Raw genomic sequence first — 16263 nt, forward strand, 5'->3', positions numbered from 1 at the left:
AACATAATACTACCTGGACACGCAGGAATGTTATTATTGCACATGTCCAGATGTTTCAGTGTACAAACAGGTTTTACTACTGGAACTTACAATTAATCAGAATCCTATATTTGTAAGGGCCTGTATGAGCCTTACTATCAACAATGACAACATGCATAAAAATAAATGTTATATTATCGCCAAACCACATACCCGTCGCTACTATCAACTTGTCACAGTTATGAGTAGCCGAACGTTATAGCATAGCATAATAGCTCATTATTTATGTCCACTTTGGTCAATTTTTGAACTGTATATTAACCCATTCTTTGGACACCCTATGAACAATTCGTAGAAATGCGCTTCTGTTGAACACTTATGTGATGTGAATAATGTGAAGCGAATTTAATTTACCAGTCCATGTTCACTGATCAGAGGTCTCGACTCGGCGCCATAATTCATCCACGGTCTCTGTCTTTTCAATCAATTTCGAGACTACAGCCTGTCTAAACGACTTGCAAGTGACATTCGTGTTTATCCATTTTTAATTGCGCAAATATTCGATAAGAACATTGCAATATTTTAATGTGCAGTTCCATGTCAATGTCAACTCTGACGAATAGCCTATAGCCTTCCATGCCCCAACTGTTCCTTTAAACATACCCCCATTTACCAGTGGTGAATGAAGTGTCGGTTTTCAGCACAAACTCCTCCTCTGCATTCTAATCAAGCTTGCCTCTTCCTTGCACTTCAGCAAGCGAACTAACATATCTGCACATTCCTCGTCGACTGATGCGGAGTGAACGGCAGACCTACATTTATTCGAACGATGCATTATTATCAATAGATAGCATATCCATTCGAATTCTGTCGCTGAACATGTGCTAGTCTAATGAACGTTAACTTTACTCCGCGGGCTCGTATACAAAACTTGCATAGGAACTCCCGTACAACAGACAGGAATCCGGTGGAAAGTTGATCGCAGAAACTTTTTAATCTCCGTGCGCGTTTTCAATGCATGCAGCCACGGCGCAGAACTTTTCAGAATCGGTTTTCATTCTATCGTAGATCTCTCGTAGAGCGAGATCCAAATTGAAGCACAACAATGGACCTTAAGGGATGATTTTGCGATCGTTTATGAGTTTCGCTCATTGTGGTTTGTTTTGCAGTTTGCTACCTCCGAAACTTGCAGGGAAGAAGATTGAGGCTGCATTATTCGAGACCCAGACGGAGCATAAAGGAGCATAAACACATTGCAACTGCCAAGAAGACGGGTAGCGCGAACTTTACAAAGTTGCCATTATTTTCGGTCAATACTATATTTTGCGCAATATTTATTTGTTTATATAACCGAAATATATCTGGTGGATTAATGGGAAGTTTATCATGTTTTAGCCATGGAAAGTGGGAGATTTTTATTATGCGTTTCAAACTGAAGATCTGAAACCGTGGGAACGGACAAAAACAGTTTTGGGCTTATTCTAGTGTGGGCAGAGCGGACAGCACTATTTCCTTTAGTTAAACAGCAACAAACCAGTGGATTGTACAACACAGGCATTGGCTCGTTTTTTATTGTTTTCGAGGGAGATAGTAGGAGAATCTACTTGCAAAATGCCACAACTTAACGGAGGCGGCGGAGATGACTTGGGGGCCAACGATGAAATGATCTCCTTTAAAGATGAAGGGGAGCAAGAAGAAAAAATATCAGAGAACGTCTCGGCCGAGAGGGATTTGGACGATGTGAAATCCTCTTTAGTGAATGAGTCGGAAAACAACAGCAGTTCTTCTGATTCTGAGGTAAGAATCCTTGGTATTGTAACACAATTTCATTTTTACAAACACGGCTTTTCTTTTTCTTCCACTGAAGCTGAATCTTTTATTTTAACAACGATACTCAAACTTTTAATTTCCATGTTCTCTTCTTATTTGCGTGCTATGCGTGTCAGCAAGCAGAGAGGCGTCCCCAGCCGAGACCAGACTCAGAAAGTTACGAGAAAACCAGAGATTACTTTAGCGAAGGTAATATTTTTGTTTTTCTTATTTGCTGCAATTTAACATTTCTCCTCACTGTTAGCCTTTGTTTCACCATGTTGTTCCTTCTTTCCCTTTTGGTTCCCATACCCTTCTGCCTGAAGCATTAAGAAGACAGCAAGATGGAGGCTTTTTTAAGAGTCCCCATTATCCTGGTTATCCGTTTCTAATGATCCCAGATCTTACCAACCCATACTTATCCAACGGGTCCCTATCCCCCAGCGCCAGAACGGTGAGTGATATTTTATAAACTGCACGCATTTGTTGTCATTTTGACAACCAATACAATCACACAGCGACCAAGCTACATATTTAGCTACCTCCGCTGTCAAATAGCCTACTCTGCAGGCACGCGTTAAAAAAGTTGGCAGTAGAGCGCCATATTCCCTGTAAGTGGCCTCTCAAGGAGTAACCAGCCCTTTGTTCATTTCAGAATGTCTTTTTTTCCGAGTTAGCAGCCTGTTATGACACATTCATTATCATTCAAAGTTGTTGGAAATGTTTTAAGTAGTGCGTTTGGTCTGTTGAAGGGCGACATTCGACTAGGGAAGGGTGGACATTGATTTCCTATTGGCTTTGGTAGAGTTTAAAACTTTCCTCTCCTTTAATTCACAAACGGACGGAGATCTCGATTTGTTGAAGAAATATCATGCTTTTTGCACTTGAAGCATTCTGAGTCTAAAGGACTGACATTTTTTCGTTATTTTTTTGCATTACGGCATAGCTGTGTACATGATTTGATTAATGCCATTTATTGTGGACATTCAGTTAGGCATTGGGAATGGAACTGACAATTTAACCAAATTATAGAAATTAATTCCATGAGTATATCAATAATTGAGCCGTTGTGTGACATATGGAGGGCATATACACACTATAATATTGATATCGGACTCCCGAGATTTGAATCCCTGCCCTGTGTACACAATTAATTGCGTATTATGATAACAAGGGGGCCACTAACCCTACTATTTAGCTGGAAAGACGCCCAGATAAGGCATACATTATTCGGCTTTGCAGCAATATCTTGCAGTTTTGTCAGGCTTATTATTTGAGTAGAAAATTAGTATATTTCTAATATTTATGGTTGGTGCAAATTGTGGTGTCCTTGCAGCCAGACTTTTCCTATGTGCAGAGAAATATTAATATTACTTCAAGCGTCTACTCAGCAGATTGTGAAAAATCTAATGAGTTTGACAATACGCCAAATGAAGCTGTGGTACGGGCATTATAAAGCATACAAGATTGTTGTCACAATCCATCTAAAATTCTATGAAAATTCATATTTCATTGTTTGTCTGAGATTTTTGAGTCTCAGATTAGGTTATTTGCATACTAGTGCCTTGTTTTTAATTATATTTTGACAAGCACACTTTGGCAGAAATGAAATACTGACAACTATTTGCCTGTGTCAATATTTGTGGAAATGATAAATGGCTCCACTGACCTATGATTGTTTTAGCGCACATGAAAATAATACTAATACTAATTTTAATGAACTTATGTTATCACACAGTCAAAACATCTTGAAAAGAAAATTAACTGATCATGTGGCCAATGCACATTTTTTGAATAAAATGTGTTATTTAAAAAAAGTTATTTGCCAGGTAGAGAAGAGGAAATTAAAATGAAAAATAATAGATCTTGGTCTTGAATTAGTGTAATGAAGACCAACCGGTAAATTTTTAGTTGCACAGTACCACAAATTAGATAGAACCACATAATTTGACAGTAGATGTGTGATCATTCTTCTGAAATTAATGAATGTTTCAATATGCTGCTTGAAATGAAGAAGGCACGTTACCCCTACAAAATAAATACATTATTAAAAAAAAAGAAATAGGAACACTGCAGCAAAAAAAATGTTTTGGTTTGCAGCAATGTTGGTTAGACTATCCAATGCTGTGGTATGTAAATGTAAGCAATTGAGATTCATATTAGTTTAAATAAAATAAAATGGGCTTTAGAACAGGGTTAGAAATATCATAGCAATTGCATTGTTCTATTGTTCCTGTCAGAAGAGACTATTTTACCACCCCAATGTTCTTTGTGATGAGTGTAGTTGTTTTTGCGTGTTCATCATTGGAAAGGAAACACCCCTTTTGAGCACACCTGTGAACTCTCTTAATGGGATTTAACAAGGAGTGGATACATGCTTACAATTGGCAAGGTTGAAGAAACTTTGATGTGAGATTCAGATGTCAGCCTCTACAGTTAAAACTGTATTGTACAGTTGAAATACCAACTTTAAAAAACTTTATTACTTGCAAAAATAATTTGTGCTAATGTAGTTTGGGTGGATAGAATGTTGCACTTGAAACTGGCCAACAACATTAGTCCATCTTACATTGAAATCAGTATTTTCATACAACTTGGGGACTTCTTTGTAATACTAGCTAATGGAATTATATTGTTTAGAGTCCATTTCCATCCCCCTGTCCTTCTCTTTCACCCCAAAAAGCAAGTGATTTGATTGGAACCAGCCAAGCGTTAGACTGAAAAGCAAATGAGACCAGAATGACCCCCCCACCCAACCTCTGCTTTTCTCTTTACACCGGCCCAAACCAACTCGCTCTCTCTCCCTATACCCTCCATTCAATTAGAGAGGCGTTAGTCGGCCATTGTTATTCTGAGCAGGCGCTTGATGGCTTCATTGGAGGTCTCCATTGGGGCTCATTAACTTAATGGCCACTCTCTACACACAAGGTGCATGCCAGTGTGGGGATCCTCTTTTGTTCCTTAAGCTATAGGTGTTTTGTGGGGATAGCCAATAAGCACACTGTAATTCCTTTAAGTAGCGTGCTTGGATTTTCACTCTTGCTTCATTTCAACTGTCTTGGGAGCCTTCATACCAGATGGATATGTTTGGCATGTTCCTAGTTTTCACATAGCTATTATAGAAGTGGCCATATCTTGAGTCACTTGCAGATAATTTGTAGATACAAATTTTGATTGCTGCACAGAATGTCTGCAAGAAGCCTTTCTCATACCTGTCACTGTGCTTTTTTATTTTTGAAATTGCTATTCTTTTTGTAGGCTATAGTCTGTCCCTTGTAAATCTCTGGTTCTATTTTTCTGTGTCATAATCAAAAGGTCAGGGTTATCAAAAACTCTGTTCATTTTCTTCAGGGGCTGTCAGTTTTGAGAGCCTCCTTTTGTCGAGCTGTTTGGAAGTCCCAAAACAAATCCAGATTCTCGGCTTCTTGTTGTAGTTCTTGCTGGAGGTACGGATGGAAAATGTGATGGTGAATAGGAGAACTGGGGATTTTTATCTTTGTGAGGCAAAGAACAACATTTCGGTGAACCCTGCCGTGGTCCCTTAGTATTCCTCAGTGACCTCTCTTATAGCAGGGTGGAGCAAAGATCTCTCTGCTCTAGCATTGTTTGAATAAAAAGAACTTGCAAAAAGAGTAGAACTGTCCACAAAAAGTAGAAAATAGATTAAAATAGCTTATGTTGTCATTCATAGAAGGATTGATAAAGCTGTTTGGTCAGTCCAAAGACTTTGGTTGAGGGAGACTGGTGCTTGGGGGGGGGGGGGGGGGGTGATTGGATAGATTGTCTTGTCCTGTCAATCAGTATGCCCTATTAAAGAAAATAACATAGGAGGACCATGGCTTGCCACATACTCTGGTTATTTACAAAGCAAGTAGTATGTAATGGTGTGATGCTTGCCCAATCAGCAGATTGAGCTGCAATTGAGCCTTTACCCCAGAAGAGAAAACTGAAAAAGAAAAAATAAATTGGTAAAGATTCACTTTAGAAAAAGAATATTGTTCTTTATGTAGGCCTTGTTTTAATAAGCTCCCTTTCTACAGTTATCTCCAGCAATGAGCCGATCTCTCCATGAATCTAGCAAGCAAAGCCAAAAGGGCTGACTTTTATTAATGTGCTGCATGCTATGATTTACCCTGGGCTACTTGCGCCGTTCTCCACTGAGAGGATTTCTGTAAGGGTTTCCCAGCTTGGAGAATGTCATGTGCTGTGGAGGTTGAATTAGATGGCGAAACAATTTTGGTGGTCTTTGTTGGCCTAGTGGATATTAATCCATGAAACGGCCACATAACCTCACACAGTTGAGAATGGCTTGACTGTCGAGTTTGACAGTTTCTGTACAGAATATGAATGGGGGTTGGTTGGGTGGTGGGGAGGGGGTTGTGAGGGGTTGCATTCTATACTGAAAGCTCCAAAGGCATAAAAGTTGGGGCCCTCTGGCGTGATGCCGACTCTTTCTCAAGCAGTAAATTTTGTACCGTTAGTGTGGAAGAATAGTACTTATGTCGTGCAATAAACATTTCAGCTGCAGTTGAGGAAACCTAGGCATGGCATCCCAGGTTTGAATAGGTGAATTGTTTTTGTATTATTTTTTTTAACAGTGTTCTGTTGCAACCTCGAATGCATGTGTCCTTTTGGAGAAAACAAAAACCTCAAAAATCAAACTTTGTCCTCCTCGCTGCACAATGGCCAGAAAATGTACAATATAATTTTTTGAAGCTCCTTCACGACTGAAAGAAGGAGAAACTGTCCTGTTACAAAATTTAAACAGGAAATGTTTAGAGTACCTGTGGGTGCAGAGTAAGGAATGTAAACACAATCTAGCTGTAAATGCACTATGGGTCTGGCCTTTTTTTCTCTTGTCAGTTTAATTAGTGCCCAGTAAAGTCTGTTTTTATAACTGTGCGATTGCATTTTCAAACATTTTTTTTTTAAGCAAGGCATGATTTCAATGTGTGTAGAGATCCTAAAGTTCAAAAATATATGTATTTCTGTGATATTGGAGGTTTACCACTTCATTGAAATTAAATGTGTGCATATTTGTGCTGTGTGTGTGTGTGTGTGTGTGTGTGTGTGTGTGTGTGTGTGTGTGTGTGCGCAGACGGCAGTTTCCGCTCAAGATCCTGGCTCTGTGTTTTCCATGTAACTCTAACCTTGGCGTATGTCTGATTGTCAGTGAGAGAGATTAGTTTCTGCTCCCAGTGGAGCTTTATTAAGAGTCCCTAGGACCCTTCCGTTGACAACACCTTCTTCTGGCCTTTCATCAGCTGAGTAACAAACTAGAATCATGAAAGTAATATTGTGTGTCCGTCAGAAGAGCGACAGCTTTCATTGTCAAGAGATTCTGCTCTTAATGATACCTGGGGATTTTCCTTCAATGGTGGAAAGAAAGTGATGTTTCATTGCATTTTGTATTGTTGCTCTTAGAACCGTATTATGCTTAACTGCAGCACATTTAATTGTATTTTTAAATGGACCAACTAAAAGTAAACAAGTATTCACTGAACCAAATACTGAGGGTCATTTCTGTCAGAATAGTGATACACAACTTCATATTGCAGCTTGTAAAACTTGCGTTTACGTTTAATGAGGCGGTAACACCCACTTCAAGTTGTACTAACAAACAGCTCTGCAATTGGAGTTCTGTACCGAAAAAAAAATGTGGGGGGTGGGGAGGGGATTCCCATAATTTATTTACTGCCTGCTCCATGCTGAAATTCTTGGGTAATCCATCGAGAGTTCAAGAGGAACTTTTTTTGTGTGTGTGTAGTCTTGGCTTTTGTGAGGACTATTCACCAGGCTCTCATTGGTGGGATGAAGACTTAAGCCTTCCTTTTTGCCTTGACTATGAAAGCGAACATCCTCCATTTGCCAAAGGGTTTGACTTGTCAGAGATGTCAAGAGGAATATGCGGTGATCCCTGCTTGTTTAGAGGTTGGAGATTAGGTGCACTTGGTGATGATAGGTAATGCTAGTGTTTCTTTCTTACATTATCTAGAAATAATAAATTCTAATAATACTATTTGAACACACTTTGTCTTTGTCTGTGGACATCCATTAATTAAGTGATGAAAGAAGTGAACAGGTACAGTTCACCCTAGCTGCATTTTAATGAATGTGGCTTTTTTTAACAGGACCTGAGTTTTTAGTAAACTAGGATAGTAACTCCATGTATTGTGCGGTGGGCCCAGGTAAGCTCTATAAACGGTGCTTTTCACGGGGCACCCAAACAAGTAGGCCTCACCCAAAATACTAATTAGAGCGCTGACTCCCAATGCTAAGGTTGTGGAGAGGGCTGGGAAATGGCACAGGGACAGGGAGAAATCACGCAACAATGCTGTTTGAACACGTCAAATCGTTATACATACGTGTGCGTCTGTCTGACGCTTAACTGTTTTTCCACTCTTTCTGCTGGGTTTCGGTATTTTAAGACTTTGGAGACAATGCAAAGTAAACAGTGGCATTGTCCTGCAGTATAAAAGGACCTCTCCTTGCGTAAACAAACAGTGTTCGGGAAAGCAGTCCTGTCAACAGGCAGAGCCTTTTCCATGCACTCAGCAGTCGGAGTAGGGATGGCAGGGAGGAGGGAGGGGTGCTGCTGAGCTCCCCCTGCCACAGAAGGAACATTGTCCAGAGCTTTAATTTCAGCAACATTACTGCTGTGCGAGGCGGTAAAGGAAATCTGAAAGTTAGCGAGCGAATGTTTTCGTAAACGACTTGTGTACACGGGCTTTACATTTTTAACCAAGTTTTAATGTGTTATGAAAAGGATTTTTCTGTAAGGGCACACAAATCCACATTAATGTAGTTGCTCTATCTGAACTTTTTTTTTTTCCTCCACTAAGATTGCATTTGCAAGTAGGTCAAGGACTAATAACATCTGGATTGCAAAAATAATTCTGATAAGTCACGCTGTACCCGTTGTGAGAGTAAGACAGAAAGCAAATGGTGTAAGTTCCTCAGGAAAAAAAAAGAATTATTGTGCAAACTCAAAACCGAAAGCTCAAATAAAATACAGGATCTTCGAGAGGTGTGCAAGGAATGCACTGTGCCATTGCACACAGTGCACTCTTTGTCCTGGAATAGGGCTCTGAAGATTATTGTTGAGCAAAACCCAGTCTCGTTCCCTCTCCTCCTTCGTTACTGGTTTTTTCGACATGGTAGAAAAACGGCTGGTTGGCTCTTGACTTATGAGTTATGGTGGTTATGGATGAGGCTGAGGACAGCAGTGTCAGAGGTGATTAACGCATGCCATTGTCTAGTGGCTGTCAGAATTCTGATGAATTTATCAGCTCTTTGTGAAGGGAAGAGTGTTAGACGGTTGCGACTTCACACAGATTAGTCAACGTTGGAAGGTTTGTGGCTCTCAATTAGGGGCAGAACTGTTTTAGATGAAAACATTCTCCTCACTAAAATAGCCTGGCACTATGCTCTCCCCCCCTCAGTCTGTCCCGTTTTGTTTTTCATTGAATTAACCCCAAAATTCTCTGTTTACCCTCAGATTAGATGTGCCGCATTCCCCGGAACAGGCATTGTGTCCACAGCGTTTGGGTGCCGCGTGCTCGTTATGAGTTAATCATTCAAAAGATTAGCATGTGGACTGGAGGGTTATGATTGTGTTTTTTTTTGCGTGCTTATAAAGGGTGTTTGAAGTATTACAGGAAGTAGAAGAGCGGAAAGAGGGCCCTGTGCCCTAGTCAGAATCTTGGACGTGAAGACCTTTGCCTTGGCAGGAATCTTTGCGTACCCCTTTATCCTGTAGAGTTAGGGGGGTCGGGGGTGAAAAGCAAACGGCCCGCTTCTATTTTGGCAAGCAGCGACGCCGGTGTTTCATTGCTAAACTGATCTCCTGAAAGGGCTTTGCTGTTTGTGTATTTCTGTTCATAGCACGTTTAGAAGTATGTGAAACGGTGCCAGTTTTGGTTCTCCCTTTCCCCGTTTGGTCTCTGCGGAAAGCAAGAGCTGGCGTCAATGCCGCCCGCCACCCCCAGCTAGTCCACCACCTACCCACCAGCCCACCCGCCTGCCATTAGAAATTCTGTTTATAGCACTCGCTGGTTTCTCCAGAGCTGGCCCATCAGGGGTATCTCAGCACCCTTTGAGGAATGAATGCACCCCCACCGCCCCCACCACCGCTCTCCCTACGTACTGTGACATCAATGAATCCCTTTGAAGTGCCAAGATGAATATATGTGTATATGTGTTTTTATCTATTTGTTTATCCAAGATGTGTCTTTTTAGATGTGCCGGGTTTGGCTTGGAAGCAGAGCAAAATTTGTTTTTCAAGCTGTAGTGTACTTTATTTCTCAAACTAACGTGGGGGAGGTTAGAAGAACTTTGGAGACGAATAGATACAATACCAATACCTACCTCTGCATTACCATGTTTAAATTGACTCCCTTTTTTATGTGGAGAGGTTTACCCAGGTAAGTCAGTGTCCCTACCTACACACAATGAAGGTCACTAGTGCACTCCTGTGTCAGTAATAGAACTGAGTTAAACTACGCCATGCTGGAACATAGCTGGGTTTAACTCGTTTTTCATGTAGTGGCCTAGCACAATGTCTTTTGCTAACTAGGCCCGCATCAGATGGCTTGTGGAATGAGGGTGCCACAGTATTAGTGAGGCACGACCAAAAGGATAATCTAAAATCAGGAATCCCATTACGGCTCAGCAGGTCAGACTGGTTTTGGGTCTTTAATGGACAATCTCTCAACGGAGCCTTTACATTTTAGTGGTGTCTGAAATTGATCGTTTTTTTACAATATTTGTTTTCCAACATTAGTCATATTGCAAATGTTCTTCTTCAGTGCAGGCTTGATTAGCGTATACTAATTGGTGATAATCTAGACAGTAATATTAAATGGAAACTCCATGTGTTATGTCTTTTTCCTATCACTGTAGACAGTGTCTATAAAATCACAAATAGAACTGACTTGTGACGGAAAATCATATCTCTCTACATTGTCTCACACATGACAAGATTTATTATGCTGATACTTTCCATGAAAGGAATCTCTTTTTCAAAGGCACCCAATGCACCATTGCCAAAATCAATTTTTTTTTTAGTTTTCCCTTTGTTTTAAAGAAAGAAGCCACAACTGAAATATTCTGGAATAAGATGGTTTTGGGCTTGCTTTATTGGGCTTTTACATGCAGGAAAAAGCAGCCTTATATGACATGCCACTTCCACCTTGGGCACAACCCCAACATTGTACTGCTCTTTAAAAATGTATTTATTTATTTTATATAGCTATTAAAGTCTGATTTGACAGCTATTCCTTCTGGATTATCCTAGACCTATGTTGCTATGGGAACAGTCCAGACATTGGAGAAGTTAACTTTCCATTTCCATTTCCCAACAGTACACCCGTGTGTACGAGTTGTGTGATTTAACTTTTTTTTTTTGGTTTGAGCACTCGTATCACGGACAGTTTTAGCTTTGGTCAAGTTTCACTTCTCTGCTGCCACTGATTTATTTCACAGCTCAGTACTTTAAGCTTGTCATTTGTTGTATTTTTGGAAGTTGATTTCTTTTTTTAAAAAGTTGCGTGATATGAATTCTGAAAAACCTCTGTGGCATCGCATTCTCCATACAGTTCTATATCTGCCTTTCCTGCCTGGAGGAAAACTCAAAATGCCATGAGCTCAACTCAACATAAGCGGTGCAAGCCTTCTTTAAGTGTATATTTCCTAAACCAGAATGATTGCGCTTCAGAATGAGGATCAAGTCTGAAGTTAAAATTGTGTTTGCAAAACAAACATGGAACCTGAAAAGGACTGCGTTTAGGGGGCTGGGTTGGAGTTGGCCCTTGCGTGCCCTCGAAGGCCGACCTCCGCGAGGTGCAGTGGTCTTTATTGAGTTTCTCCAGAGCTGGACTGGAGCCCCCGTCCCCATGTAAGTTTAGCCCCCTTGTGTGCGAGGGGCTGGAGTAATCAATCTGGTTCCCAGGTGATAAGGCTGGTGGCTGATTGATGAGGGCTGGCGGGGTATGACAGCGTAGCCTCTGCACTCTGACTCTGTGCTCATGTGCTGCCCTCACGTGCTCAAGTGTTTTTCTTTCACTTTATGAAACAACAACTCACTTAAGCCGTACACTAAATGCTTCACCCCCCGTTAATAAAACCTGATTGTGCAGTTTGGGGGGTTGGTGGGGTGAAAAAGAAAGAAAAAAACCCCCCCCACTAAATAGGGTTTCATCAGTCTGGTATTCAGACAGCTGTTTTCAGTTAAAGTTCTCCCGTCACTGCTTCCTGGGCTGAGGGGGTGCAGGGAGAGGGAGAGTGGTCGGGTGGGAGAAGGAGAGAGAGAGTGGAGGGGATCGAGTGGGGGGCACAGAGTGGGGGAGATATGGGCGTCTCTTCACCTCAGTTCTTATCCCGTGGTGGCTAGCTTCCAGACCTGTAGGCTCTGCTGACTTCTTTTATTTTTTTTATTTTTTATCTAATCTTAGGTCTTTCCTCCCCCACAGAGAAGTGCATCTGTTGTGAAGCAGAACTTCATTGCCTATTCATTTACAAGTCAAATGGAAACTTTGGAACTATTTGACTTGAGGATTTCATTGCACTTTGAGATGCAGTTGAAAATGACTGGGCCTCGTATGATTTGCTCTGCAAGCTTTCATTGAACAGGGTAGTTAGTAGACGAGACACCTAGGAACTGTAGCTGAGATCTCTGTGACCAATATTGTTTTGCTAATTTCTCTGAGATTGATTATGTTCACATTCTCACTGGGATTTGGATTAGTCTTTTGTGCCCTCATAAGTGCATGCCAAGCTTTTCCAATCTCCTCGTTGTAAGGAAATGCAGCGGTTTCTGAACAGTTGGGTAGCTAATGGAGTGGAACAGCTGCTCCTCTTGTTGAAGTTGTAAATCAGCTATGTTCTTTCCGCCAAAGTGGATCTCTGTTGCCGTATGATGCCTCTTTCCTGCACGTCCCCCTGGGTGTCCCCAGGAGTTTAGCACAGTCCTGCACCATAGAGAGCTGGGAGTCTGTGTCCTATGTGCTTCTGGTAATTACCTCTGCTGTGATGCTGTTGGCTACGCGCTCGCATAGCCGCGCCCCTGACCCACGTTGTTGGCTGGCTGCTCTGTAGTGCAGGTTTACCTCTTAAATAAGGTGTGTTCACTGAACCAGTGTTGGCTCCTGAGGCTCATAATTTGAGGTGTCGCTGAAGAAGCCCGTCTTTGTCTCAAACCACACAGTTCCACACAAAGTGCAGTGTTATTCTTCTAGGTTTACAAAAGGAGGTTATTATGTTTTGGCAGGGGGTAATGAGCCAAGAAAAGCGCACTCCCTTGGAATGGTGTCCTGAGTGCTTGCTGCTGTTTAAGGATCTTAATCTTTAACCGGGACATTCTGATAAGTAGCCCGGCACCAGTAGCTTGTTTAAATGGCCACAGATATACTCAGTTGGTCTTTAATGTAAGATCATGAGTGAAGGTGTGCAGGTTATAAAAATGCAGTTTTGCTTTTTGACTTGGATGTCCAGAGGTCAGTGGATACCTGTTCTTTACTGAGTGCCCACATCATTTCTCAAGCGTTTTCACCTACCTCAAGATCACCTCAATGAATTGTACTTGTTAGAGGGTCACAATGTTCTCTGGTGAATCGGATTGAATTACAGTCAAAGCACAGGCACAAGTTCTTTGCTGTCTATAGCTTCCTTCTTTTTACCTGCTTTTATGATTGCAGCTTGTCAGACAAGACAGTAGTGAATCATTGTTTCTGGGTTTTTTTTTTTTTTGGTAAGGAAGGATTTTTTTTTCCTGGTTGTCATGATTTGAAGCTGAAATGTGTATACCGCCTAAAGGTGAACTTTAGGTTGGCTTATATTTCTAGCCTGGTTTCTGCACATGTATACTATCATACATGGGTATAGTTCTTATTACAAGCACAAATCAGATTTATACTACATGGCACTTTTGGGACTTTAATGGGATACCCCTGGATTTGCCAGTGCATATAGGAATTTAATATTTAAAAAAAATAATAATAAATTATATTTATTTTTGCTCTTGACAAAGGGAATTTCCAATATGAATCAAGCTAGTAAAAAAAAAAAAATGACTTTGAGAATAGATGCTGTAGCTTGAAAACATGTATTTTAATGATACTTATATTTAAAGTTTGTTTGGCTGCAGAGATTGCGCACGTTGATGAAATGAGAGAAGGGTGGAGAGAAGGAAGGAAAGCCAGATACACTTTGATGGATGGCAAATTCCATACCTGTCATTGCTGCATTGGGATAATCCCTCATGCAGTTTTGGCGTACGGAACAAATCTTCACAAACGTGACTGTTTAGGGGGCTTCTTGCGCAAGTTGCCAACTCACCGTGCTAGCCCACCATCCCCCAGCTCCTCTCCTCCAGCCTTTTCCACACAAAAATGGGGAAACTTCTAAATTGATCTAATCAAGTTTCTCTGATACAGAGTTGGCAGTGGAAGCCTTTTGTTTGGCCTTTCCGTGTGCTGGGAGGGCTTGCCATTGGAAATCCCTGAAGCAGGCTGGGGGGCAGGCCTGATTCTCGTGTGAAATGGAAAGGCTCTATAGCCGCTCTCGGCCGAGTTGACCGGGGCTGTATGGGCGTGTTGGCAGGGGGAGCGGCGCCCATGAATAGGGTCTTTCAGTGGCTCAGACTGGCCTGAAAGGCAGGACAAAGACCCCAGGGCAGCAGCTTATAGTCGCACAGCTGAGCTGCAGAATGCTTTCGCCCGCTGTCCCTCCCTGGCCTGATTTAAATACTACTGCGTTTTTAGGCATTCTGCAGACGGCACGCATTCACCACCACCGCGCCACACACTCGCTCTCTCCGCTTTCTCTCCTTTTGTTGTTGTTTACGGTGCTCTCACTTCTCCGCCCGGCACTCTTGCTGCAAGGCGTCCATTGAAGTCCGCAGGCTCAGAAACGCAAATCCTTGGGGGATAAGCGCAGAGATACAGACGTGCATATGAACATGAATACACGTGTATGAAATTGGGAGGTTTTATTTATTATGACTTTCCTGTGCTGGCTTTGCCGTTTGGTACCGTTTCTCCTCCTTCCCCCTCAGTGCTATTACTTATATTGTCCCTGGCTTAGAACAAGGCCTTGATTAATGTGTATTAGTGTTTTCTTACAGAAACTCCACAGCCCTCATTTAGGTAATTACTGCAATGCTTTCTGTCAGCTGGATAAAGCAATTCATTAGTTTACATTTTTCTGTGCCTTAGGATAATATGTAGCTGTTGGCAAATAAATGAGATTAAAGACTTTGACCCAAAATTAGCGGATCTACCCGTTTGTTTTAATGTACGGTTTGTGCCTGTTCTTTGTGGGAAATGAAGCGGGGGGGGGGGGGGGGGGGGAAGCACTAAACCTTGTCACGAGAGTTAATAGGTCAGTTGAGCCCCATCCAGACACTTTCTCCAGATACGGCCCCGTTTCAGACGTCACTCACAGCTTTGTTTACCCCTGGGGGTGAGGGGTCGGAGTTCAGGCCCAGTTGGTTGAGTGGGCACCAAAGCTCAGATTCCTGTAGACTGGAGTTCACCAAACCGGTGGGCCCTTTTCGTACTCCCTTTCACAAAAGTTCTAAACTCAAACCTTCAGGGTAAGAGGGGGGTGAGATCTAATTCTCGCTGGCTGTATTCAGGTACGGGTGAACCATACCATGTGAACTTGGGGTCATCTGAGATGGTGGTTTGCCTTAGTTGAATTTCTACAGGTATACCTGACCCCTGACCTATTCCAGGAATGTCAGAGGTCAACTGCCCTGCACTCCACCTCTACATGCCAGCTCTTAATCATGCATGACGGAGTAGTGCTTGTGAATTAGTAAGCTTTTTTTTGTGTGCAAGCATGCGTGTGCGGCAATCGGTTGCCAGTGCTAAAGCTAGTTTGAGAATGAACAAAACGCAAGAAGCCGTTTATCTCCATCATTATCCCTAAACTTCTGACAGGTGTTCTCTGTTTTCTTTATTGGTTTTTCTTTATGTCTGAGAGCTTGTTTATGTTTTGTTTTATTCACATTATCTCCAAGGTCAACAGCTGGCCATGACAAAATAACTCTTTTTACCTTGTTTCTGGTTTCTGATTCCATCTGTCAACGTGATTCTTTCCCAGCTGTAGTGTTGCACTCAAAAAGCGGTTGAATGAAAAATGACAAAGCTCTGAAGTTAAGTGGGAGTGCATGTCCTTTGCGGTGTTGTTGCAGCCCTGTTTCCAGTGTGGATGCTGCAGCATAGACTGGTATTTATATCACCGATGCAGGGACGTACTTAAACCGGAAACTCTTGTCATTAGATCTGTGTGCTCTTGGCAGACCTGGCGATTGTCTGTGTATACGCTTGCTTGTTGCCTAGCTATGCTCCGTCTGTCATTGCATGTCATTGGTGACCCCTCACCCTCACATTAAAACGCCACTGGGGTGTATTCCATTTTTTTTTTTTTTTTTTTTTTACGTATGAGTTTCAGTTTGATGGCATCTTGTTGTCA

The 16263-nt window shown here is 41.8% G+C and overlaps 1 protein-coding gene across 2 annotated transcripts in view; it reads left to right on the forward strand.

Annotated features, from left to right (window-relative positions):
- Positions 1-683: 683 nt before the first annotated feature.
- Positions 684-16263, forward strand: part of tcf7l1b (transcription factor 7 like 1b) — a 43651-nt gene continuing 28071 nt past the window's right edge. The window contains exons 1-3 of one of the 2 annotated variants that reach the window (XM_061260872.1): positions 684-1776; positions 1926-1998; positions 2115-2242. In XM_061260872.1, the coding sequence (XP_061116856.1) occupies positions 1591-1776; positions 1926-1998; positions 2115-2242 (387 nt within the window). In that variant the 5' untranslated portion in view covers positions 684-1590. The remainder of the gene's footprint in view (positions 1777-1925; positions 1999-2114; positions 2243-16263) is intronic. The other variant, XM_061260873.1, reaches the window with a different exon arrangement.

This window comes from Conger conger, chromosome 11 (genome assembly GCF_963514075.1).
Source record: "Conger conger chromosome 11, fConCon1.1, whole genome shotgun sequence".
Classification (NCBI taxonomy): Eukaryota; Metazoa; Chordata; class Actinopteri; order Anguilliformes; family Congridae; genus Conger; species Conger conger.